Source organism: Vipera berus (genome assembly GCF_964194415.1).
Source record: "Vipera berus genome assembly, chromosome: 1".
NCBI lineage: Eukaryota > Metazoa > Chordata > Lepidosauria > Squamata > Viperidae > Vipera > Vipera berus.
In genome coordinates this window covers 257790496-257818215 of record NC_138202.1, presented here as the reverse complement: position 1 = coordinate 257818215, position 27720 = coordinate 257790496, and the positions used below count along the sequence as shown (strand labels likewise).

The 27720-nt window shown below is 39.9% G+C and overlaps 1 protein-coding gene across 3 annotated transcripts in view; it reads right to left on the bottom strand.

The window, feature by feature from the left end:
- The window catches only part of NT5DC1 (5'-nucleotidase domain containing 1), an 82309-nt gene that overhangs the window by 2967 nt on the left and 51622 nt on the right, over window positions 1–27720 (bottom strand). For 2 of the 3 annotated variants that reach the window (XM_081323799.1, XM_081323800.1), the window contains exons 7-11: window positions 17819–17993; window positions 14900–14997; window positions 7876–7994; window positions 7246–7404; window positions 2592–2760 (exon numbers count right to left, since the gene is read on the bottom strand). In XM_081323799.1, coding sequence (XP_081179925.1) covers window positions 2592–2760; window positions 7246–7404; window positions 7876–7994; window positions 14900–14997; window positions 17819–17993 — 720 coding nt within the window. The remainder of the gene's footprint in view (window positions 1–2591; window positions 2761–7245; window positions 7405–7875; window positions 7995–14899; window positions 14998–17818; window positions 17994–27720) is intronic. The other variant, XM_081323801.1, reaches the window with a different exon arrangement.

The window sequence follows — 27720 nt, the reverse complement described above, 5'->3', positions numbered from 1 at the left end:
AGTCATGCTCTCAGAGCAGTTTATGAATTAAACATTAAGTACAACATACGTATTGTGAACCTGTTTTTACAAGATTGTTTTGCCAGCCTTCCTTTTGAGACAAGCACAGACATTTATAGTATACATTCTTGCAGGCAGATTTCTCCAACCTACATCCATCTGCAGAAGGAAAAATTATTTGCCTTGGGTCATGTACAAAGTGAGATTACTCAAATCTGTTCCTTTTCTGCTAGAAAGAAAAATGGTTTGTCTTTATAAAATAAAGGGACAAGTTGGGAACCCAGACTGAGAAAATGGGACACCGTTTGTCAACCAAGAAACCTCACTATTAAATGATTTCTCTCTAATCATTCACCTCAATGATACAAGACACAGAAAATGGACTAATAGAAATTATTTAATTTCTTTGGTCATTTTTCTTTCTATTTGCTGGTAAGCATATAATATATTGGGAGCCTCTCTCGTACACATATACCCATACACCCATTCACACACATACACAACATACACACAGAGAGTTTTATGCAAGGATGCCAGGTAAGGCAATACCCAAGACTCTTTGAAGCTGCATATTGACTACTTTTCTTCAACAATTTTCCCCAAACAGAAGATTGAATGTTGGATAAATATTATGCCAAATGTTGGGTCTATTAACTTCCTGAAGAGGGCAGCATACTCCTTCCTTCCTTCCCTTCCCTTTCCTCTTTCCTTTTCCTTCCCAGTTTGCTATGCCAGACCATGCTTCCGTCAACTTGACAGGACCAACCCAGTCAAAATGCAACTCCAAGAGAATCTGAGTGACTTCTAACATCTGTCAGTTATCTAGAATATTCTTGACAATGGCCCTGCAGATGGTTTGTATCAAATCTTCCCAGCAGGGGCAAGTCACCTTAAAGAGGGGTCTTAAGTGGCTGAAGAAAACAAAAGAAATACTTATATTTTGCTTACTCTTATTGCCATGATGTAATCCCTGGTGTGAGCTCCCATTCTAGGCAGGCACTAAAATCTTGGCCAAACTGCCTACTAGATCATCAGGAAAAACCTGAGAATTTGATACACTGAACAGCTTATACAACCCATTCCATAAATGAGGTTTTATATATAGTACTGTGCATAAACATACATACAAAGAAAGACAACCTATTCTTCAAGAACCATACAAGCACACTAAAGCAAAATCTTAAAGGCTGCAAAAGAAAACAACATTCATAACATATTAGCTTCAAAACATATCACTCTGTCCAAAGGCCTGTTGGAAAAGCCAGGTTTTAATAGCTTTCTAAAACCCAGCAACTTTGGGATTATACTAATCGTACTTACCGGTTCAGGAGAAAAGGAAACAGTGAGTGGAAAAAAAACCCTGCCTTTAAGATTTGTGCAGATAACATTCTATGAGACGAGGACTTACAAAGTCTACCTGATCTTATTGGACAGGACCTCCAATCCCTCCTCCCCACTAGGATTAGTTCAGCACGGCCACTGCCAGAATTTTACCAGGTAGTCCTTGACTTATGACCCCAGTGGAACTCATAAGTCTACGAGGAGCTATGTAACCGGATTCAATGTTGCAACCACTTTTATAATGTTGTAAAGCGAGTCACCGTGATTTGTTAAGCGAATCACATGGTTGTTAAGTGGACCATGAGGCTGTTAAACGAATCCAGCATATCCAATTGATATTTTTTTTACTGTTTTTCTGCCGGAAAAGGGCAAAAACCATTGCAAATTGCAGTCACATGATAGCAGGCTGTTACAAGTCTTAAAATAGGAGCTTGTTGCCAAAACTCAGAATGTGATCACATGTGTGCAGCAGTCATAACTTTGAGAATGGAATATAAGTAGCTTTTTTGAAATCTGTCTTAACTTCCAACAGTCCTCAAGCAACAACGGTATTTTCACAACTTTTACAGCCATTGGACTTACAATGGTGGCTGCTGTTACTATTCTCATTCAGTACTGGGGGTGGGTTGGCCCTCTTTTTTGTGTGCTCTTGTTATGCTAACATTCAGTTATTATTATTATCATCATCATTATCATCTTCATCATCATTACTATTATTAACTGCTAAAATGAAAAGAAACAATGCATGTAGAGAAAATATGTGCAAAGGATTTTAGCCCATACCCATTCCTTCTTCTTGTCAATGCATGATTTATGATTATAGAATAAAACTTAATTATTGGAGATGGAGATTGTCCATACTAGATCACCTGATGTTTTACATAACAAAGCATTACTGCTGGAAAACAAATAAAATTATTTTGTTTATGGGTCTGCTGTTGGAATCATTTTTTGTGGAGAACAAGTCAATATGCTTTAATAAAGATACAAATGATTACTTTTCACTGTTTTCTTTTCCCTTTCTCAAGCTCAAACCATGCATTAGTAGAATTTACTCTGGGATTTACAATGAAAACGTATGAATATTTACTCAAATGTAAGCTCGGAGCGGCCAATCAATAAAAGATTTATTCTGGGCAGAGCATTAGAATTCTGATCATCAATATTAATTTGACACTAATATGAATTTGACTTTAAAATGAATGGTTTGAAAATTTCAGGGATTGGCTTAGGATCATTATTATTCTTACCTGCTATGGCTTCAATGCTTGGGATTGTAATTGTGCTATAAGCATGAACAGATTTGCAAGACCATGTATTTACTAAGATTTCCTCTTCATTTTCTTTTCCTGAAATAGTATCCATAAAGAAAGAACCCCACTGTTTAGAAACAGAATGGAGAGCTTTGGGTTGATGTCCCTGGAATATAAACAAACACTAAGATAAACATAAAATCCATATGTGCTCTTATAGTTTTATATGGCCTCTTTGTAAATGGGATCTCTCTAATATTCAAGGCACTAGGCACACAAAAAGAAACTTGGTGAACGCTCAGGAAAGTCCCAATAACAGAGTCAGTCAAGAAACTTTGATCCACTCCCAGGCACAAGAAAATATCACATTTCCAAATTCAATCACTTCCCGTGCATTAAAGAAATTCTGCTGGTGACATTTTTTTCTTATATGACCTGTATATATTAGGGATTTCATCTAGAGCAGGGGTCCTCAACCTTGGCAACTTTAAGACTTGCAAAGCTGGCTGAGGAATTCTAGGATTTGAAGTCCACAAGTCTTAAAGTTGCCAAGGTTGAGGACCCCTGATCTAGAGGGTTGTTGCAAAAAAATATTCTAGGCATCTGTCAAATCAAATCAGATCTGTTCAGAGTTGGATTCGACGCAGATCTGGGTTGTAGAACTGAGGTATGGTCTTGTTTAGTTGCCTGGGAGGAATCTGATCTGGTAACTCCTAAAGTATTGGACAAGATTAGCCACCCAGGGGCTCCTGGAAAGTTACATGGTTGGATCCACACAGTGATTACTTCTCTGAGAAATGGAATGGTTCTACCTATCTGGAAGCAAGTCTGGTGTGTACCCCCCTCCCTAAAACACCATTGTTGGACCCAACAATTTTGGCCACTTTCTTTTAGTCTATCTTTCCCATTTTCTGGAGAAAGCTGTTGAGAAGGTGTCTGAGTTGCAAATTCAGAGGGATTTGTAGAAAATAAGTTATCTGAATCCTTTTCAGCTAGATTTCAGAGAGCACTGACTGTACTTGTTCAAGACCTCTAGTAGAGCTAGGATGGGGATTGTGCAATCATTCTGAATCTTGCCTCTATTTTAAATGTTTATATTGAGTTTTAATGTTTTTAATATTTTATTTGTACACTACCTAGAGTCCCTCTGTCTAAATTTAATAAACAAACAAACAAACAAATCTCCTTGATCTCTCAGTGGTTTTTGATACCATCAATCAGGCTATCCTTTCGGACTGATTACAACAGAGGTCCCCAACCTTTTCGGCACCAGGGACCAGTTCTGTGGAGAGAGGTTTTTCCGCACACCAGAGGGTACATGATTTTTTGTGCTGCCTGCATCCCGCGGATGGGGCTTTGCTTGTTTATGCAGACCAGTTGCTGGTATGCCGCAGCCCGGTACTGGTCCACGGACCGGGAGTTGTGGACCCCTGGATTACAACATGGGAATGGTGTTCTGGTGGTTCTTCTCTTTCCTCCAGTTCCAGCTGACAAGACTGTGTCAATGTTAATAAGAGGAGAGAAATGGAGCCCAAACCTCTTGACCTGCCAAAGTACTCGTTTCTTCTGTTTAACCTGTCTTTTCTGTTGCAGCGCCTGCCCTCTGGGCTTATTCATTGAAGAGAAATGAAACATTTTTGGACATGAGGACACTCAACAAAATGATGAGAGCTCTCCACTTGTGTGCACTGGAGCTTCCATATAATAGTTAACATAATGATTTATTGCACATTATTTTTCAATTTAGCTAGTTTAGAACCAAAACACTGGAACAGAATCTATTTTAAGTAAATGTTAAAATGAATGTAATGATGCAGTTATAAACTATAGAACCACACACAACAGATTAAGGTCCATAACTCAAGGTGATTGAGCTTATTGGTGATCATAGTTTCAGAGTCACCCTTCATTTTATCCCCGCAACAACAATTTTGCGGGATAAATTGGGGTCAGAGAGTGACTGGGTGAAAATCATCTCTCTTTGATTGAGGAGAGACCTACAATTAATCTGCATCATATACTACTACCAGTATTACAGAGTGAAATGTAAATAACGTGACAAGAACTGGTTCTGTGAAACAAATTGCTTTTTATAGTAAAAATAGAAAAGTGTCCTTCTCTTGTTCCTGTAGAGTTAAACCAGGGGATATTGAGATACTCTTCAAGTAAACTTTGTATAGCAGTCAATAGAAAATGCCTTTGAACTATCCAAGGCATTCTTCATGAAAGGCATAAAGCATACTTATTATCCTGTGCTGCAAGTGTTTATTTTGAATAAGAATAAGAGTATGTTTCTTTTCTTTCCTAGTTTTGCAAAACACAGGAAGGAAGCCATAGCTGAACACAGTTCATTCATCTTCCTACTTTGATGTACTTTGATGTACTTCTTCGGAAATAAAACAAAAGGAAAAAAAAATACATTGACAATGACATGAAATACAAATAATACAACAGAACTGTTAAGCAAAATTCTAATTATTTTTTAGGGCACATATGTATACCAGCTCTTTGTTTTTTGTTTATTCTACGACTTTGTGAAGCAGACAATTATCCTTTATTTGGTGAGGAGAGAGCAAGGTTTCGGCATTCATTCTCAGCCATTCCGTAAATTAATTGGTGTCTAGGGTTGATACAGCTAGTCCTTGATTTACAACCATTTCTTTAGTGGCCGTTCAAAGTTACAATGGCACTGGAAAAAGTGACTTACTACCGGTCCTCACACTTAACGAAACTCGCTGCGTCCCCACAGTCACGTGAACAAAATTCGGGTGCTTGGCAACCGGCATACATTTACAATCACTGCAGCATCCTGGAGTCATGTAAACCTTCCCAGCTGGCTTCTAACAAACAAGTCAATGGAGGGAGCTTAATTCACTTAACAACCACGTTTCACTTAACAACTGCAGCGATTTGCTTAACAACACTGGTAAAAAAATACAATAAAACCAGGCGTGACTCACTTAATCGACTTGCTTTGCCACCAAGATCCTGGTTGCAAATGTGGTTATAACTCAAGGATTACCTATAAACCACCACTAGAATCCTAAAGTCCAAGAGGCCCATGTTCATGTTATATCATTTTCAGTACAGATAGTCCTCAGTAAATGAATAACTGCCTCATTCAGTGACCATTCGAACTTACAATAGCCCTGAAAAAGAAGATTTTATGACTGGTCCTCAATCTTACAGCCTCCCTGCAGTTAGGTGATCAGAATTCGGCTGCCATCATAACTGGCATGCAGTTATGATGGTCACAGAGTCCCGCAGACCCTTGATTACCATTTGTGACCTTCACAGCTGGTTTCCAATAAGCAAAGTCAATGGGAAGCTGCAGTCACATGACATCACACTTAATGATCCTGGGTGATTCATTTAACAACCACTATAAGTCAGGCATGGATACTTGATGTTTCTATATCATTTAGCAACAAAGTTACAGATCCCAACTGCAATTGTTAAGTGAGACTACCCACATCTGAAATCTTGTACCATGCTAGTAATTTTACATTAAAAAAACAACAAGCATTTCCTTCCAATTTTAGTATTCTAAAGACATTTATGTCCTGGATACACCCATATGCCTCTCTTTCTTTAAGTATGTATCACAGCAGATGGCTTCATTTAGATTTTGGCAGCAATGGCAAATCACCTCTACATTCTTGTGAAGAAAACAATGGTTAAGATTTGAGAGAGGGTCCGCAAAAAAATATTTTGGTATATGTGTTTTATGAGAACTCATTTGGTGTATAGGTAGTCCTCAACTTACGACCACAACTGAGCCCCAAATTTCTGTTGTTAAGCAAGGCAGTTAAATGAGTTTTGCCCCATTTTACATCTTTCCTTGCCACAGTTGTTAAATGAATCACTACAGTTAGTGATTAACTGTAACATGGTTGTTAGGTGAATCTGGCTTCTCCATTGACTTTGCTTGTTAGGTCTTAAAAGGTGATCACATGACCTATAACCAGTTACAGGAAGGAAGGAAGGAAAGAAGGAAGGAAAGAAGGAAGGAAGGAAGGTTTCTAAACCTCCTTGACAGTGTCCCACAAGGAAACTCAATGGGGAAAGTGGCAGGAAGTCAGAAGTCACTCCTGCTCTCACTGTTGTTTTGCCCACCCCAATCATTTTGTTTCTCTTTTTAGGTAAGGAAATATCTCTGAAACATAGCCCAATGGAAACATTTTAATCACTGAAACTGTGTTTTTAATACACAAAAATAATGGTTAGATCTGTGTAGGAAACCATTCAGGGAAGGATACCATAAATCTGTGGCCTTTTAAAGGTTTCCTGAAATAAAACTGCCAGCATCCTGATACTGTTGAAAGCTGCCAAGAACTAAGAGAAGAAGTTTCCCAGCCTTCTAATAACTGATAAGCACTACCTTTACTACAATAAAAAGGTTAGGCACTGTAACCATCATAGATATGAGTCAGTTGTCCAGAGTCTGAATTTTGATCACGGGAACGCTGCACCAGTCCTAAGTGTGAAAAAAAAAAGCCGTAAGTCACTTTTTTTCAGCGACACCGTAACTCTGAACAGTCACTAAACGGATTCTGTTGTACGTTGAGGGCTAACTGTAATGGTTTTCAAAATGCTATGTCAACCCATCCCATAATGGAGGAGGAAATGGGTTGTACCAGATTATCCTTACCTCATACTTTCCTTTCTTCTCTACGGGTTCAGACCGCAACTCTGTAAGTCCCACAGCATCATCCCCTCCAAGCTCTTCCAAAATAAGGACAGTCTCCCAGTTACAATAGTGATGAGCTGGGAAAATATCTGAGTGCATGCTATCACCAAAGTAAACGACCTGGAAATAAGGAAATGCAACAATTGCATCTATTAAATAAATAGCTGTATTTGAACATTCAATGCATATGAGTCCTTGCTGAACATCTGCAAATCACTTAGGAGCAACCAGTGAACCCCAAACTAATTTCTGTTATCTCTGATTTAAAATATGTTAATAATTACTAATTAAGCTTGTGATGTAATGGACAATGCCTTGAGAATAAAGTACTTTAGCACAATTGGTATTTCTTGGAAAGGTAATCGTGCATTAAATTAGGCTACACGCATCTTATATTCAATATTAAAAATGAGTATGATGCTGGCTCGTATTTCCTGTTAGCTGATGATACTTATGTAATTGTCATTGCTGTGGCTTACTACTGGATCTCTAAAAACTGGTCCTTAGTGAGATGAATTTGTGTTGATGTGGAGAAAGCCTTCTTATGAGGAGGCTCTGCTACGATGTCTTTGCTTCTGCTTTTTAAAATACCTTTGGTTCTACTTTGCCAGTCATCTTCTTCAGCAACTCACACAAATGGGTCGAGTTACCTTGAGAGTACCAGCCAGGTTTGTCCAGGGTTGGGAGAGCATCTTGTTCCTCATCATTCTCTGAAGTAATGAACAAAATTTATCTGTTTTAGTGAAAATGCAAGAAATAAAAAAGCCCTCCTCTGAAAGACCCATTAAACAAATGTAATTCTTAAGAATATACCAAATGATACCTACAAAACATTTCCCACAAATTATAGTTCGCTTCACTGTTTCTCATTCTTCTGGTGGAGTCACTAATAACATTTACAACTGCCTTGAGAAAGATTTAAAGGAAGAAGTTTTAAAACTATAAGTTAAAGGTAAAGGTTCCCCCGCACACGTGCTAGTCGTTTCAAAGCCGAAGAGCCAGCGCTTGTCCGAGGACGTTTCCGTGGTCATGTGGCCAGCATGACTAGATGCCAAAGGCGCACGGAACGCTGTTACCTTCCCACCGGAGTGGTCCCTATTTTTCTACTTGCATTTTTACGTGCTTTCAAACTGCTAGGTTGGCAGAAGCTGGGACGAGTAATAGGCGCTCACTCTGTTACGCGGCACTTGGGATTCGACCCGCCAAACTGCTGACCATCTGATCGACAAGCTCAGCGTCCTAATCCATAAAGAACTGGGCTAGTTTAGTAAAAGGATAAAGTGGGGATTTATATCTGTATCGATGTAAATGAAAGCAAACTTAGAAATTAATGTTACAGAGCCATTATGCCAGGAGTGTCAAACTGCCAGCCCGCGGGCTGGACGCGTCACAAGGAAACCGCGCCCATCCCATGGCTGGCAATGGGGAAAAAACTCCGATATGTCGCATGACGTCATGTGACCTCGCGAGTTTGACATGTCTGCATTATGCTATCTGGTTGGATGATGAACCATCTACAAGCAAGCAACTAAACTTAGAGAGCACCAAGAACTTCGCTAGTGTGGATTATAACTTGATTATAAGGAATTTTTGATACTGTAATTTTCTGAACTGAGGTCCTTTGTGTCCTTAATGGAACATTTATTTTATGAACACTTGATTGAATAAGCTAGAAATGTACTCAGTCCTCAAGAAAGAATATTGCGCCTTTGTAAGAAGTAACAATTTAATGAATTTTGTGTAACTTTCTTATTGCTCTAATGCCAAATGTAACATTTAATATGAAACACAGCTGTTTATATCGTATGTGTGTGTGTGCACTTGCGTGCGTGGGGGGTTTGGTAATTAGATTTCATGGAGGAATCACTGGCAGAATATGATAGAAAAATGTACAATATTAATTATGGTATGTTGGAATCTATGGCTCAATTAATAAGAATACTGTCCTTGGATGGGCCTGTTAAGAGAGGGAGGAGGGGTTTACTGATTCCTGTCCTTACACTACCTTAGAAACTATTCATCTGACAACTGTGTAAAATGCATGCAAAGCTGCAGAGGAAATACTGTAACTTCTACTTATTCACCCTTTCTCCAGTGGGAGTCTCTGTTGGATTTCAGTCCTTCTTACAAATAAGAGGAAGCTCTTATTTTTTTGTTATTTATATGGAGCTGTTTTTCCAGGACCTCAAGGCAACTCCTTCCTTCAATTTTTTCTCTCTCTAACAACAACTGACTGGGTATACTGAGTTGAGATAAAGAAACTAGGCCAAAGTCATCCAGTGAGTTCCCATGGTTGAGGGTGGGATTTGCACCTGAACCTCTCTGGTTCTAGCCCAACACTTTAACCACTATATCACACTGGCTTTTTATGAATACAAAGAAAAAACATGTATTAAGCCTTGTTTACTTGAATTTCAGTTCTAGAAAGATCAGTGATGCAGCTAGAATTACTTCCTTCTATCCCGTTGAGCTTGCCAGCGTAAGTGCATGTATATGAAATACTCTCCCTTGTGCTGCACATATAAATGTAATCATCATCATCATTTTAGCAATTGTCTGTCCACTGCAGGATGAAGACCTCTGCCACATCTTTCCAAACAATATGGCCCTGAGCTTTCTTTTGCCAACTGGGCCTGCAATACTTGCTGATGTCAATGATCCATCTTGTTTTAGGTCTCTTTCAGGGAATATCAACTGGGATCCATTCTATGACTGCCTAGGTCCACCTGCCATGTTTTTCTTGCTATGTGACCAGCCCATTTCCATTTCAAATCTTTTCTCTCTTAATATAACATATGCTTTCTTTTGTTCTCTAATCCATATCCATATCTATATCTCTCTATGTGTGTGTGTATGTATGTGTGTGTGTACACACACACACACACACACACACACACACACACACACATATGTATTTTTTTTGGGCTTGCTAACATGAAAATTTACACAAATATGAGCTGCCACTGCTGTGGCTACTGCCTGTAGATGGCCTTGGGCTAGGCTGAAACAGGAAATAAGATTTGTCCCGTGTTTGGGACCTAAGCAAGTGCATTCTAAATACTTAACAAACATTTCATACACACACACACACACACACACACACACACACACACAAATAAACTTGAAAAAAAAGTAATTTATTTTTGACAATTTTCTAATGTAGTAATCAAGCACGTCCTAGCAAATAGCATTTTCCACCTGACTTCCTTAATGTAAAGATCTTAAAATACATTACTCAGCCTTAAAAATGTACAATACTGTTTGGTCAACATGTGGCATTCTATTCCTGCTAGAGGCACTACATTTGGGACTTCCCAGGTTCCCTTTATCTGTGGTCAATATAAAACCTGTCCTTCAATTGCTGTCAGAATCCATTTATATCACATTCATAAATGTATGTTTAAAACATTATCCCCCCCATGGATTCTGCCATCTCCCGAGGAAGGAGGAGCGCATGTGGATTCAGCCTGCCTTAGGTTATTTCAAAGACCAAGGGAAACCTTTTGAACTGGGGGAACAAAGGGGAGGGTTAGGGAAGAAGGCATCTGGCCTGTGTCTCCATTTCAATCTGTAAAGGAAGAAGGCAATAACCATAAAGATTTGAAGTTCCCTTTTTCCCACGAAAGGGATGACACAAAGTAAAATGATGGGGGACTGACCAAATGGGGTTCAGGGAAGGGGGGGTTGAACCAGGAACTCTTTATAAAGTTTCAATCTGTAAAACAATACCAAGTCCTGTCTTGTATTTCCACAACCAAGCATGTCCTAGTAAAAATTCCTTTTGGACTAGAACTGACTTCAAGAGTTTTTGTTTTCCTGACAATTGCTTAGAATTAAAACAAGAGCTTTCAACCTACTATGTTGCTATTTAAACTACTGGGCCGTGACTTATTCGCAACCAGGCCGCGTGAGTGGTGGGCTGGCAGACACACACGCACAGTTCAACTTGCAAAAGCAGTGGGCTAGTGCGCAACTGCATGAGCACGCAGCTTGACTTGTGCAAGTTGAGCTGTGTGCGTGTGTGCACGTGTGCCGGCCTGCTGCTCATGCAAATTGAGCTGCGCGTGTGTGTGGGCCTGCTGCTCACATGGTCCGTTGCAAATGGGCCAGAGCCCACTATTGGACTGTGGCCTGGGGACCCATGTTCTATCTTATGTTTTATTTGAATTTCCAGTAGGAGAGATTGAAACTCCTATTCAGAGCCTATTTTAAGGGAAATTGGATACATTGGATACATAAATAAAGAACCTTTATTAGGTCTTATCTCGCAGCGATGAGGACGGCGAGGTGTAATTACTTCTCTGCCCTCATCGCGTCCGCAGAAAATTGCCCGGCCGCCCTGTTCAGGGTGACCCGCTCCCTCCTTAATCAGGAGGTGAGGGAGGATCCCTTGCAGGGTCGTGCCGAGGAGTTTGGACAACATCTGCTGGATAAAATCGCTCGGATTCGGACCGGTCTGGACTCCAACTGGGCAGAGTCTGACGAGCAGGACACGGGCGGTCTTGTCGATGTTATTTGGGAGGAGTTTGATTCTGTAACCCCTGAGGAAGTGGACAGGATTATGGGGAGGCTGAGCTCCACCACATGTTTATTGGACCCGTGCCCTTCTTGGCTGGTTTATGCAGCCCGGGAGAGGACACGAGGCTGGTTCCAGGCAGTTATATCTGCTTCCTTGAGTGAGGGTAATTTCCCCGCCGTCTTGAAGGAGGCGGTGGTGAGACCCCTCCTCAAGAAGCCTGCCCTGGACCCAGCTGTTTTGAACAACTTTCGTCCGGTCTCCAACCTTCGCTTTCTTGCGAAGGTTGTTGAGAGTGTGGTGGCGCATCAGCTTCCCCTGGTCCTGGATGAAGCGGATTATCTAGACCCGTTCCAATCGGGTTTCAGGCCCGGGTACAGCACGGAGACGGCATTGGTCGCTCTGGTGAATGATCTCTGGAGGGCTCGGGACAGAGGATATTCCTCTGTCCTTGTCCTATTAGACCTCTCGGCGGCTTTCGATACCATCGACCATGGTATCCTGCTGCGGCGTCTCAGGGGATTGGGAGTGGGAGGCACAGTTCTTCAGTGGTTCTCCTCCTATCTCCTGGGACGCTCGCAGTCGGTGTTGGCAGGGGGGCAGAGGTCGACCCCTAGGACCCTCACTTGTGGAGTTCCTCAGGGGTCGGTCCTCTCGCCTCTCCTGTTCAACATCTACATGAAACCGCTGGGTGAGATCATTCGTGGTTTTGGAGTTGGGTATCATCAATATGCCGATGATACCCAACTTTTTATTTCGACCCCAAACCACCCCAGTGATGCCCTCGATGTGATGTCCCGTTGCCTGGAGGCGGTGCGGGCCTGGATGGGGAGGAACAGACTTCAACTCAACCCCGACAAGACTGAGTGGCTGTGCATTCCGGCATCCCGGGACATTCAAAATATTCCATCTCTTCTTATGGGGGGTGAGTCTTTACCCCCCGTGGATAGGGCTCGCAACTTGGGAGTCCTCCTAGATTCACGACTCACTCTGGAAGATCATATAGTGGCCGTGACTAGGGGGGCTTTCGCCCAGGCTCGCCTGGTGCGCCAGTTGCGGCCCTATCTGGACCAGGATGCCCTGTGTACGGTCACTCATGCGCTCGTGACCTCTCGCCTGGACTACTGCAATGCTCTCTACATGGGGCTTCCCTTGAAGACCACTTGGAGGCTCCAACTGGTACAGAATGCAGCCGCGAGAGTTGTCTTGGGAGTTTCCCGGTACTCCCATGTTACACCTTTGCTCCGCGAGCTGCATTGGTTACCAGTTGTCTTCCGGGTGAGGTTCAAGGTTTTGGTTATGATCTTCAAGTCCTTACATGGCATGGGTCCGGGATACCTCGAGGACCACCTGCTGCCAGCGTCAACTCCCCTCCGCCCTGTGCGTGCCCACAGAGAGGGCCTCCTCAGGGTGCCTCCGGTCAGGGAATGCCGACTGGTGGCCCCCAGGGGGAGGGTCTTCTCTGTGGGTGCTCCGGCACTATGGAACCAACTGCCGGTTGAGCTCCGGATGGCACCGGACCTCCGCTCCTTCCGCCGCGGGCTGAAGACCCACTTCTTTGAACTAGCTGGTCTGGCCTGATGGGTAGGGTCTTTTTAACGGGTTTTTTATTATTTTATTGTCATTGTATTTTAATTGGGCATTGGTTTAATCTCTTTTTAATTTTTGTACTGTTATTTATTTATATATGCCCTGTTAACCGCCCTGAGTCCCTCGGGAGAAGGGCGGTATAGAAATTGAATAAAACCTAAACCTAAACCTAAATAAGAGAAACAAAATTTTAAAGGTATCAAAAAAAATAATCTAATCAGGAGCAACATCCATGTGCAACTGAAAAGAAAATGAATTGTTGTTCCTGAGGATTTCAAAGTTACCACATGTTCTCAAAGTTAACCTCCAACATATAAACTTGTTAGGCTTTCTATACACAAGGAGTCAGATTTAGGTGGGATATTATCCAATTCAATAAAGCATTTAAAACTTGACTAAACTTCCTAGCCATAATTATCTGATCCAAGGCGAGAACAAAAAGATATTCAAATCATCCATATAATATGGTTGGGACTTTTAAACTTCTGTTTATATAACTCCAATTATATTGATTTTCAGAGAAATATTAGTTTATCAGAAGCTATGGGACTAACTCTAATTAATAAAATACTGTCATAAATGATCAAACCATTGCACATCAATAATTTTTGGCATCAAAGGTACGCTTGATCATGCATGATCTTAGGAAAAGCTATATAATATGTACAACTCATTTAATGTGTTCTGCTGTTACATTTAACTCAATATTATGCTGCAGTCATTTTTTAAAAATTTATTTATTGAGTCTGAACCATGTTGACAAATATTACCTAGTTTATTAGCCTTTCAGCTGGAAGAACCTAATCTGTAGTTTGTGCAACATTTTTATTACATATAACGAACCACCATAATCTATCCTGAGATGGGGTATTTTTCATGGTCTTCTTCAGGTAGGGCCAGCACTTGAACAAGTCACCATGTGTTATAGGCCAAGTGCCTGAAACTGAAGTCTACTCATGGAGACTTCTATGTATCAGAATTTTGGAAAATCAGCACTTCTAATCCCCATGAAAATTCTCCAGATAGACTTTTATTATAGAGCTTTTACATCTGGTGGGCAACGCACAGAGAGAACTAGCATACTTGAACCCATTTCCCCTAATAATGGACAGAGCCCTTCACTTCATTTAATACTTATGAAGAGAGATAGTTATGGCATTCAAGTATGGAAGAGTCTCCCAATTAAGGACAGGTAGTTTACTTAAATAGCAGTTAATTAGAAAAACAAATCTTACGGCATTTTAAAAATTAACTTCATAGACTATCATCATGAAACTGGAAGGATGTTTCAAGGATGGTTTCTGCTTCCTTTTTATTTTGAACACCAATTATTCATGCCTTAACATCTTGTTTTTTTATATTTCTTATCTTCACCATTTTTCTCTCTGAATTTTTTTTTAACCATGGAGAACCATTTTAAAAAACCCCAAAAAGCTATGTTCATGCCTATGGCTATAAACCTGAGCTGCTGATAGCTTAAAATGGCTCACATGTTTAATTCTAGCTTACCCAAAGTCCGGAAAGGTCTTTGATTTGGTGTCTGAGAAAAGAAACCAGGTTTCAGGGCATTTGTGATTATAATGTCAAAAAGGTCTTCAAAATCATTCCTACAACAACAACAGCAACAACAAAAAATTAAATTGATATTTTCATCTGTCTGAGTAAGCACAAATGACATTTCAATTATTGTTCTCTCTTGGAGAAAATTGTTACAATATAAACAGTATATTCAGGTAGGGACTAGATATATGCAGGTATATGGGTTATGTGCATGCAGTTAATAAATAGCCCAGTCTTTTGAAGGATTTTTTTTTAATTTAGCGTATGGCGTTATTATTGCATTAGCCAGGAGATTACAATGCTAGTGCAGAGTAGTAGTTTGGCTGCTTGATTACCAGTTCTGTTAGGTACATGCTTGTGCGCTTCCTATGGTGTGCCACAGGAGGGATGAGCTAGCTTCACATCAGAAAGAAAGAATGGCTTTTCCTGCAGCGTCATCCAAGGCCCTTCTCCCTTCCACTGAAGCCACCTCGCAAATGGGTGTCGCAACCAGGAAGGTTCAGTGCTGGCAAGATTCTAACCGCCACACAAAGCACTAGCTTGTCTCTCCACCAAAGTGGTACCTATTTATCTACTTGCACGGAACGTGCTTTTGAATTGCTAGGTGGGCAGAAGCTGAGGCGAGTGACAGGAGATCACCCTGCCACAACAGTACTAGGACTTGAACAGTTGGAGCAGAGATCGTCTCTAGCAATATAAAGCCACTGGGCCACTGCACCTCCTTTTTGAAGGAACACCTCAGGGAAGTAGTAAAAATTTAAAAAAACATGAAACAAATATCCATTTCTAATGAATTATTGCTGTTAATGACATACTAAGAAATCTAGATTAATTAGCTACTAGCAACCAAATAACAAGGCCAACAATATCTGTCTGTTATATCTGGAAATGAATGCTGTACAAGATTATACAAATTATATATGCATTCAATAACTGGACAAACATACACTCATCACTAGTGTAATGTGCTCTACATGGGGGGGGGGTTGCCCCTCAAAACCATTTGGAAGCTTCAGCTGGTCCACAATGCAATGACGCAGGCAGTGATAGTTTGCTAATATGACTTATCTGCTCCATGAGTGTACTGGTTACCAGACTGCTTCTGGGTGTGTTTCAAGATGCTGGTTATTACATATAAAGCTTTACAGGGCATATGGCCAGACTGAGGGACTACATGCCCATGGTTTCTGTCCAGCTTTTTGTGCTGGCAAAGTTGGCGTTTGAGGTCCCCTTGATTAAATAATATCATCTACCAGGATCTAGGAAGTGTGCCTTTTCTGTCACAATGCCTATTTTTGGAATGAGATCCCCTGAAATGAAGCCCCCATCCCTGTCACTTGTTTGTATTCCATAAAGCTTGAAGAATTGTTTTTTCTCCCAGGCTTAGGGCTAAAATGGATCCTTGTTGGGTATATGCATTATTTCCATTTTGTCTTTATGTTGGCCTTCTTTTTTGCTTTCTATTGGTTTTTATGGTATTATGTTGTAAACTGCCCACAGTCCATTGCAGATGAGTAGGGCCCAAGTTAAAACAAATGTCGTAGTTATCAATATGTTGGTATGCGTGAAAAAAGATTTGCCAAAGGTGGAGATATTTTCTTATTTTGATGTACTTCATAATGTGATCTTATACATTTTATTTATTTAGAAATTGTACATGGTTGCCCATCTTAAAATACATAATCCTGGGAGGCTAATGACAAGCCACAAAAAATACATTATAAAGAATCTTAAAAGAGTGGCTTAGGTGAGATGGCCAGCCATACAAATTGAATGAATGATGAATGAATAATTTAATAAATAAAACATAAATGCAAAAGCAAAAGTACAATTAAGAACAACCTTAATACAGCGGTCTCCAAGCTTTTTGGCAGCAGGGACCGGTTTCGTGGAAGACAATTTTTCCACAGATTGGGGGGAGGGAATGGTTTCATTTTTGTTCACTCGTCTGCTGCTCAACTTCAGCTGTGTGGTCTGGTTCCTAACAGGCCAGGGACTGATATGGCCTAGGGGTTGCAGACCCTTGCCTTAATGCATCCATCAAGGTGCCACAGCAAACTGCCAAAACAGATATAAACCCCACTGAAGTAAGCCAATAGGTATTCCAGCCAAATAATTGCACACCGGATCTGAGCCCCTACGTTATTCATACTTTCTAGATTGGTCCTGAGTATGGCTGACAATGTTGTGTTTACAGAATATGGTGTTTACAGAATCATTGCACACATACAAAAAAAGGGGGGGGGGAAGGAAACATCTGGAAGAGATTTTGGGGATATCCAGAATTCTTTGTACAGAAATTCGGAAGTGTGGAAAAAGGAAGCAAAATGACTTCTATGAGGCCTTTCTATTCTGATATATTTCTGCTGAATCTGCTCATGATCTCCAATGAAATTGCTATGAAAGCAACCAAACTAGGCCCTAGTATTGAATATCACTTAGATTACTAATATGACAGGAGTCAAACTAGTGACCTGTGCAGCCTTCTGAGGAGTTTGTTCTACTTACACAGAAAGAAACAAACAGTTTGGTTTCAAACTTCATACTTAGTATTCAGATATAATAGAATTTGATAGCTACTTATAATAATCATCTCATTCTAAAACTCTTTCATACATGTAGAATAAAAGGACTTATTGGATAGGTTTCTAACCCTCTCCCTCAAGAAGAAGAAGTAGCAACCTCAAGTAATATTGTTTGTGGCTTCCAGCCATCCTTACCCGGGTTGAGAGATCTGGAGGAATGCTCCAAATAGCTAACAGATCATGCGGGAAGAAAGATTTCATTATCATGAACTGTTTTTAACTGCTATACTACTAACACAGCATATACTATATTAACTGCTATACTAACACAGCATTCACTTACCCTAAAGTGTACTCGCATAATAGTCTGCAATAGTCAGAATGAGAGCTGGTAATTAACAGCAGAATCTTTCCACTCTCCTTCAATCTTCTTAACCATTTTTTGACAGAATCAGGACAAGACTGTATATATTTTCCTGGGTTGCTTTTCACCTCAGGAAAGTACATTCCAGAGTTTTCTGAAAGGTAGAAAAATAAGGTTATGATTGAATATGCCACATGTATGACCTATCAATGTCCAAGAATCTGTTTTTAGCATTTGTTTCAGCATTCATTCCATTCAAACACCGCTCAATTTTTTTAAAAAAAAATGCTTAAGTTTTTAAAAAGCAGCTGAGAGAATTCCTTTGGGAAAGGTATTGAAAAGGAACTGCCATAAATATTCTGGTGGGCAGATGGAATTTGCATAACTGAGCATTCCTGGTTTGTGACCTATTAAAGAATTCTAAAAAAAGAAAAGAAAAGAAGCAAGGGAATGGAATTTCAATCCAGTTTATACTAGGAAAAATATATTGCTGGTCACAAGTATAAATTATTAATATATTTTCCTTAACAAACTGAATTTAATAAGACACAGCCTCAACATTACCTGGATATTGTTCTGTTCCTCCAGAAGCCTTCTAATTAGAACAAGAACTGGCATTTCCTTAGCTATTTCTTAACTAAGAGAAACCAGCTATTGTATTTCTGGAAGCCCTGCGGTGAGCAGTGGACATCTAATCTGTCAGAAGTATGTTTTTGTGCCTGCAGATTCTCAATTTTTAATTCTAAAAGAAATGTGCATCTCAGAGAAGTATAAACAGTACGTGCTATCAGTTCCATTGCTGGCTAGGTAATGGAATGTTTATATGTCTTATAGCTGGAAGTCAACAGATCATTAGCAGAATTTTACATGCTTTAGGAGGGACACAGGAGATTGAGACATTTCAGAAAATTAATTGCTAGAACAATGTCTATTCACTGGCCTGTTGCCGGTCCCCTAGGATATATTGTTTCCTGTTTCTGTGTGGAAATCCATGTGAGTTGACCTCTGAATTTGGGTTCTAGGAATCTCTTAATTGAAATGGAGGTGTTACTTCCATCTTTCCAAATTCTTTTACTCTGACTCTCGCAGGGTAATTCACATCCTTCATCATATCTAAGTACTCTATAAGGCAGACTCTGCCCAGTACAGAACAGAAAGTATGAACATGAGATAATTTTACAACTCTTCCTCAAAACTGAGTACTAAAAATAAATGTATTGACCGGAATTTAATAAACAAACTTATTAAACAACATCATAAAAGAAGGAAACATTTCATGCAACATTTCAGTATCCAGCAAGTAAAAGTTCGCATGAAATGGAATGATAAATACAGCAATTCCTATTGACTGATAGTTACTTGAATTAAACTTGGGCAGAATTTCCAATGGCTACACTTTTGACTGCAACTTGCAAACCAGATCAGTTAATATTTCTACACATATTCATCTTTCCCACTAAATATCTGTGGTCAGCTTCCCTGAACCAATTAAGAAACCTTAGACATTACTTTTCCATGTGGAATGTGCCCAATTCTTTTCTGATCAAAAGCAAAATAAAGATTTAAGCTTTGTAATCTTCAATTATTACTGTATATAAAAAGGATCAAAGGATACTTGAAAGTGTAATATTTTTCAGGAACAATATGGTCTTGGAAGATGTTTCAAAAGAAGCACCTGGATTTAAACCACTAACTTCAACAGGACAAAACTGCTTGCATCGAAAAGTATTAAATGATACGTTGTGAACTTTAATAGATCCAGAATTTCCTTGACTAGTCCCTTCCCTTGGATTTGTATATTAATTCATTAAGAAATTACTGAATTTTGTAAGGAACTCATAATAAAACCCAGTCTGTTAAATTTAATCTGGCAAAGAAGTTACCACTGATTCTTGGGAGTACCACTGAAGTGTTAACTCCCTCTTTGCTAAGGCAAATCAAAGGGACATTCTGTAAGCAGAACAGAGGCCAGGAGAATTAAGTTTGATTCTCCAGATGTAAAGAAGTTTTTAGTTCCTAAAATGAACTAAACTATCAGCCCTATCAGTAGGTTGCATTGTGCCCTTAAGCCCTTGGCTCTTTGACCCAAATTGTGGAGAAACTGATTTTTCCCCCCAAGAGTTTTCATATTAATTATACTTGATTTTGTTTATACTGTTACGTTTAAATGAAATGTTGAAATGCTTGTATTAGCCCCAGCTATTAGTTGGGGAATAGAATTTGCAACACTATTCAAACTCTAAATCCAGTCATCTCCCTGGTAAAAGTTCAGCATTCCTACATATAAAGAATTGGTCACCATGGGAAAATCCTCAGTCAAAAAATCCAGAAAGGGGTCATTACTTCACAAGTGGGAAAGATTTGGAAGAAGTGGCAAATTAGGCTGGTTGTTTTACTTTACGAAACTTAAGATTGTTCTGTCTTGTTCATAACTCATAGATGAAATGATAGATTGGTGGTGGGCTGGCAACCTTAAAATTGCAAGCTAGGCTTCACAATGAAATGTTTATGACTATGCACCCTACTCCCCTCCTTCTTTTCGTCCATCTTTCTTGTTAATCTGCCAGTTTCCTTTATGATGGAATCTTTTTAACTGAGTAAATTCTAATCCAAATACAGTGCAAAATGGTAGAATCCAAATACAGTCCTATGAGTTCTAATAACAATGAAACCCCACCGTTTCTCCACCAGAAAGGACGTTATCGTTTTATCTGGAAATGAAATTACTGTCCAGTATAATCTGCCTGCTATTTATTTTGGAAACCTATAACTTGGTGAAAATAATCAAAGGTATCAAAGGTATCTCATTTTGGAGGCCTAACACTACTAAAAACTACTTCAAAAACCTGGTTAGCCTGGCCCAGAAAAATACTTGAATGAATTAAATATTGGGAGGCCCTATTAGAAGTTCTTTACATCGTAGAAAAAGATGGACATAAAACGTGACATTTAATAAAAAGCTAAACATTACTATAAACCAGGGGTAGGCAACCTTGGCTCTTTTATGACTCGTGGACTTCAACTCCCAGAATTCCTGAGCTCAGGAATTCTGGGAGTTGAAGTCCACGGGTCATAAAAGAGCCAAGGTTGCCTACCCCTGCTATAAACAAACAAATAAGAGACATGCCAACTTCTGGTTTAGTTTATAATCATATATTCTACATAGCGGTTTTTTAGTGATTGCAACTAGCCCAAATTATGCTAATATTTTGACTAACATTGAAAGAAAATAGAGCATATGACACTGTTCTTGCATCAGTTGTTAGTCAATTTCCTTTCGGGTGGAAATCACAGCACTGGTTAGCCTTTACATTCCTAAGAGCTTGGAATCACTTTATTCCACATAAATCTGTCTGAGTCATAAAACTGGGAAGTTTTCCCCCTGAACTGCAATTGTCCATATGACCTTTTTTTAAAATAAATAAATAAAACTATCTGTACTGTGAACAGCATTATTCCCAGATTAACTGTCTCAATCTTAAACTACTCCCTGCATTTTTATAACATTTTTTTCCAGATTGATCCATTAGCCCAGTGTTTTTCAAACTTGATAGCCAGTTTGGTCTAATAGTTAAGGTAAAAAGTAAAGTTTCCACCGCACATGCGTGCTAGTCGTTTCCGACTCATCTCCGTTTCAAAGCCGAAGAGCCAGCGCTTGTCCGAGGACGTCTCCGTGGTCATGTGGCCGGCATGACTAGATGCCAAAGGCGCACGGAACACTGTTACCTTCCCACCGTAGTGGTCCCTAGTTTTCTACTTGCATTTTTACGTGTTTTCGAACTGCTAGGTTGGCAGAAGCTGGGACGAGTAACAGACGCGGCACTCGGGATTCGACCCGCCAAACTGCCCACCATCTGATCAACAAGCTCAGCGTCCTAACCCACTGAGCCACCACGTCCCTTATAGTCAAGGTACCAGACTACAAATTGGGAGACTGTAAGTTCTAGTCCTGACTTAGGTACAAAGCCAGCTGGGTGACCTACAGTATTCCAGTATTTTAAGGGCTGCCACAAAGAAGAGGGGGTCAACTTATTTTCCAAAGCACCAGAAGGCAAGACAAGAAACAATGTATGGAAACTAATCAAGGTGAGAAGCAACCTGGGATTAAGAAGAAATTTCCTAACAGTGAGAACAAGTAACCAGCGGAATAGGTCTCCTCAGAAGTTGTGGGTACTTCAACACTGGAGGCTTTTAAGAAGAGACTGGACAGTCACCTGTCTAAAATGGTATGAGGCCTCCTGCTTGAGGAGGGGGTTGGACTAGAAGACCTCCAAGGTCCCTGCCAGCTCTATTCTATTTGAAAACCTTGGGCTAGTCATTCTCTCTTAGCCCTAAGAAGAAAGCGATGACAAACAACTCCTGAAATCTTGATAAGAAAAGAGTAGGGACTTTATCTAGACAGTTGCCAGGAGCCAAAAAAACAAACTCAAAGGCAATAGTTATTTATTTATTCTCAAACTTGGCAACTTTAAAATGTGTGGACTTAAGTCCTAGAATTCCTCAGCCATCTTGCACATGAATTTTGATCGAAAAAAATTATTTTGTGTAGAAAAGATTTGTGTGCAAAGGAATGTACACATCACATTATGTTTAGATAAAGCTATCTATTTATAAAATAGTTTAAGTGCCTTGGAAAGAAACATTATAAATCTGATTCCAATGAAGCCCACAGATGATTCCTATTTACCATTCAGCACAACTTTTCCATATCATTCAGTTCCCTTTGGAAAAAGTTACCTCATGTCTGAAGGCACCAGCCAGGCCAAGAGTCTGACTGTCACAACAGGAGGAAGAAGAAGCACAAATGCAAAAGGCAAAGCCAAAGTTCTCAGCAGTGCTGGCTGCAAGAGCCATGGCAGCTGCCAATAGCTCTGCCATAGGAAATAGGGACCATCTGGCAGAAGCTTCAAATTGGGCACTCGCACAATTGCAGCAAAAATGAGTAAGCACTAAAGACTGACCGCCTCTGAGATGTTGCAAACTTTCCTCTGCTCAGATATTTGTCTAGTGGGTGGACGTTTCTACCGTTTTCATTCTAGGCCTGCAAACCAAATGCCAATGAATGCATCCCTCTACCTCACTTTTTCATTCTATCTCTACTATTTATAACTTCTAGGAGATGCAACAAAACAAGCAACAGCAACAAAAAGCCGGTATTTAAGTTGGTGTTTATATAAAAGGGAACATTCCACAAAGCAGGGGCTACAGCAGAGAAGACCCATCATCCAATTTTGTCAGTCGATATCTTTCCCTGATGGGCTCTGCAACATGCCCAATCTTAACAGTATATGGCTGCCTATCTCATATAATGAGCCTAGGCAGCTCACAATTGATAAAACATAAGAACTAAACCACCAAAGATGCCTGACTAAACACTCCCAGTTCAGCCCCCATCCTAGACAATGCATGGGGTAAGAGCCAGTTCTTGGTGGACTTTGGGAAGAACAAAAGAATAGGGATCTCTTCAATCTCAAGTGGGAGGCTATCCCACTTCATCCTGAATTCTAGCTGTCCCAACTATCCTCGACAAATTTACTTTTCTTCCTCCGTGTTTTTAACCACTTCCCTGTAGACTCCATAAATAATTATTTGGGTGATTCCTGGAGACAAGTGAAGCACAGCAATGTAAACTCCTAGCCAGCATGTGTGACCATTGAGTGTGGTGGTGCTGCTAATGCAGGGCAAATGCTAACATGTATGGATCATAATACAAATAATGTTAACTTAAATAGTTGGATCAGATGTTAGAATGCAAGTTAATGTCTAAAATTATATGAGCACATCATTTGCACAATGGTACCAGGATGCATATGTCAAATGTTTGAACACTCTTGTAGCTTACTACAGATGCCTATGCCAACCAGTTGCATCTGGCAAACTGGTAGTGCATTCATGGGCTGTCCTCTTTTGGGACCATGTCATGCTGCTATGGAATGACTCTGGTAATGCTACTGAATCTTAAGGTTGGAGTTAAAATGCAGTTCTGTAAAGGATTAATTATTTTCTAATAGCATCTCAAACATCCTCGTGCCTCCAAGATCAATTCTATACCAGTAAAACCCGTTTCCAATAGTTTCTTAACAACCATAAAGCGAGCATTAAAATCTGTACAGGTAGTCCTTGATTTATGATTGTTTGGTCAATCATTGTTTGAAGATACGACAGTACTGAATGAATGGTGGTTACAACTGCTATCCCAGCAGCCATGCAGTCATGTGATTGCAGTCTGGGAGCACTTATGACTGGTGGGAGTCCCCATAATCATATATTCATCATTTTCCCTGCTGGCAGAAAAGGTCACAAATCACTGGGGTAAATCTGGCCAATATGCACCCTCCTCAAGCCTTGCCACAGCCTGCCCAAACCTTGCTGTGCCTCCCTCTCACACCCTCTCCAAGGCTTGCTCTACCTCCCTTGCACCTTTGTGTACCCCCCTCCCCAAGGATTGCCACACCTCCCTCCCATCCTTGAGCACCACACATTCGGCAGCAGCTACTGATCTATCTGCTGGCCTGCTTGTGACTCGCCTTGTACTTGCAACTTCCCAGCAGCTTCCCCACTGTGGGAAGCCAGCAGGAGGTTGCCTTGCTGTCAACGCTGTGACAAACCGAACCAAAGTCATTTTCATTTGGTCTCTGTTGCCACATTTTAGTTTAGAGATTTTAGATGAAGGAGGGGGAGGGGGGAATGTGCAGTTCTCAGTTATCCAAAACAATTCATCTGTGTGAGAACCAAGGTCAGTGCTGATAACGTTTTTTGGCAGGCTGAAGAGCTGGGAGGAGAGCCTGAGTTTTGTAACAATTAGTGAATGTGATTAATGACAGCACATTGGGGTGGGAAATGCAATTGTAACTTTGTAACCAGGGACCCGGTGGCTCAGTGGGTTAGGATGCTGAGCTTGTCGATCAGAAGGTTGGCAGTTTGGCGAGTCGAATCCCGAGTGCCACGTAACAGAGTGAGTGCCTGTTACTTGTCCCAGCTTCTGTCAACCTAGCAGTTCGAAAGCACGTAAAAATGCAAGTAGAAAAATAGGGACCACTACGGTGGGAAGGTAACAGCGTTCGGTGCGCCTTTGGCGTCTAGTCATGCCAGCCACATGACCATGGAGATGTCCTCGGACAAGCGCTGGCTCTTCGGCTTTGAAACGGAGATGAGCACCGGCCCCTAGAGTCGGAAACGACTAGCATGCATGTGCAGGGGAACCTTTACCTTTACCTAACCAGGGGGAGGGGAGTTTTTAGTCTTGGTTTCACCTTTGTACATGCCGATATCTTGTTTCCTAAATAAAATGTTCTTTAAGGAAGAAATCCTTGCCTTGAAGTTCTTTTAAATGGTTTCATATCAGAACCATGACACTTGCTTAACTATCATGAGATTCAGTTAACAAAGGCAACTGGAATTGTTTAGTGATGAAAAATCATATCCTAATTACCACTTAAATTGAGGATTACCTGTATACTGTAGGGCTCTGCTGAAAAACAGGATTTTAAGTGCTGAAGAAGCTTACAAATCGTTACTGATTATGCACATCTTATAAAAACACAAGGAAAACAGAGATTGAGATTTATTTTTTTCCTCTTCTTTCAGGAAAGGATTTGTGGCAACATAGTCTTTGCCTTATGCAACCTGGTAAAGCACATAAGAAGTTGAGCAATTGAGCCTTGGTGAAATGTAAGGATAGCAAATGGATATAAAATACTCAAAAACTGCAACTCAGTCAGTTCCCAGGGAGTTGTAAAATACTGCAAGCTTAAGATACTGTAAATTAGAAACTGTTTCAAATGAAAACAAGATGAAATGCTTATTATCAAAAGCGGAACAAAAAGGCTGCTTTTTTGCAACACTCATTTGCATTTCAAACTGTTGCTGTTCACTGTACTTCCTGTATAATCCATTTGGTCCCGTTTTTCAAGTGGAATCCCACCCCCCCTCTATTTCTGTTTGAACAGCCTTTTAATAACAATAACACAGATGGATAAGGGAGCTAAATCTCTCAGGCTGTTGAGCCTGTTTATGACAGAAGGCTTTCTGCATTAAATGAGAAAAGGACGCTTGAAAATCATTAAGAAAAATAAATGCATTCCTTTACAAGTTTATTCTTTCACTAAAATATGTATTTTGCTGCCATCTTGTGACAGTGTTCTGAAATTACTAAATGTTTTGAGTACTACATAATGAGTCTGGACTGATTTTAACAGATCAGAAATTGCAACTGACTTTCCATACATTGAAGGTTGTTTAACTATATCAAACCTGAGAGGGTAACATGACCCTTGTGGATGAGAAAGGAAAGCATCTAACCTAAGCAGCCATTTGGAACAGCATCTAACCTAAGCAGCCATTTGGAAGAAAAGAAACTGGAAAATTCTCAAACAGAAAAGTAATTTGTTTTAGTATTAAGTGCTCAGTCATTTAAGCAGGATTATGCCATATAGTTAAGAAAAGCATTGTTTGTTACATTGCACTGACTGTCTCTTTGGCAGCAAAACAAAACATACATTCGAATTCAACTGATACTGGGATGTAAACGTTTAAAAGCAATGTTATCAAGTAACCACTGACAAACAGAAATCATTGTAAAAGTGAGCAGGACTGTTATTCCATTGTCAAAAAGTTCTCCTGGAAAGACAAAGAAATATTTCTTAGCTTACAATTCCTATTATTATTATCTATGTGAGAAGCTACATTTAGTCAGTTAAATAAAAGCAACAGTATAAAAACTACAATAATTTTAAAATCCCTTTTCACACTTTAGCAGAAGAGACTACTGTTGCAGTTTTCTTAAACTACTGAAAAGTTAAAACACTCCCTCTGAAATTCTCTGTAAGATCAAACAGAATAAAAGAGTTACCCTACCCTAGACTACATTAATTTCTTATGAAAAGGGATGCCCTTTTCAAGTTATCTTGGCTTTCAAGATGGAGATCTGCAGAGCCACTGTAAAGCTTGGTAGCCTTCAGAGAGTGATGACCCCAGTCACCCCATACCTATGGTAGGACCAGAACTCAGTCTTCTGGTTTCTAAGCCATTCCCTTAATAACTAGACGAAATTGGCTCTTTTGAAGACCCTTCCACTTATTCATTACCATTATCTTATTTGTGCTGAAAGTTGGAAGTTGACGACAGAAGTTGGAATTCAATACTATAAACTTCATGGATTTAAATGAATAAATCCTGTGTTCTGCTTTAATTAGACTCTAATTATTAGAACCACCCCACCTAGCCTTCAACAATAAATAAAAATAGTAAACATTGATGCAGTGTGTCAACAATACCACTATAAACTGTTAAATTATGTTAGTGATAATAATGACTATATATACTATTTAAGTAAAATATTCCATTGACTCCATTTAGAGATGCTGTTATTGCATGCTCTAAATTGGAGTTTATTTATGAGCCTTGTAAAATATAAAAAAGTGCAATCTGAAGTTGTAGACAAATGATGGAAGCCTTTAGTAACTTCTATATTTTTTTTTAAAAAGGTTTGTATAGAATCATAGAAATATAGGGCTGGATGGGACCTTGGAGGTCTTCTAGTCCAACCCCCTACTCAAGGCAGCAGACCTTATTGCAATATGTATTGGGGATATACAAAGTACAACTGTTGAACTTTTAAGAAAGGCTTCTGAAGCTATTTGTAGTAGTAGTAGTAGTAGTAGTAGTAGTAGTAGTAGTAGACGACTTTATTGTCATTTCAACAATATACAGTACAGTACACAGTGAAATGAAACAACGTTTCCCAGGACCAAGGTGCTACATCAGACAACACGAATCAAAGAAAAAACAAAACAGAACACAAACTGCACATAACTCTAAACTAAAAACTTAAAAAAAGACAAATACAAGTATTTATAGTTCCAGTTTCTTCGTATTGAGAA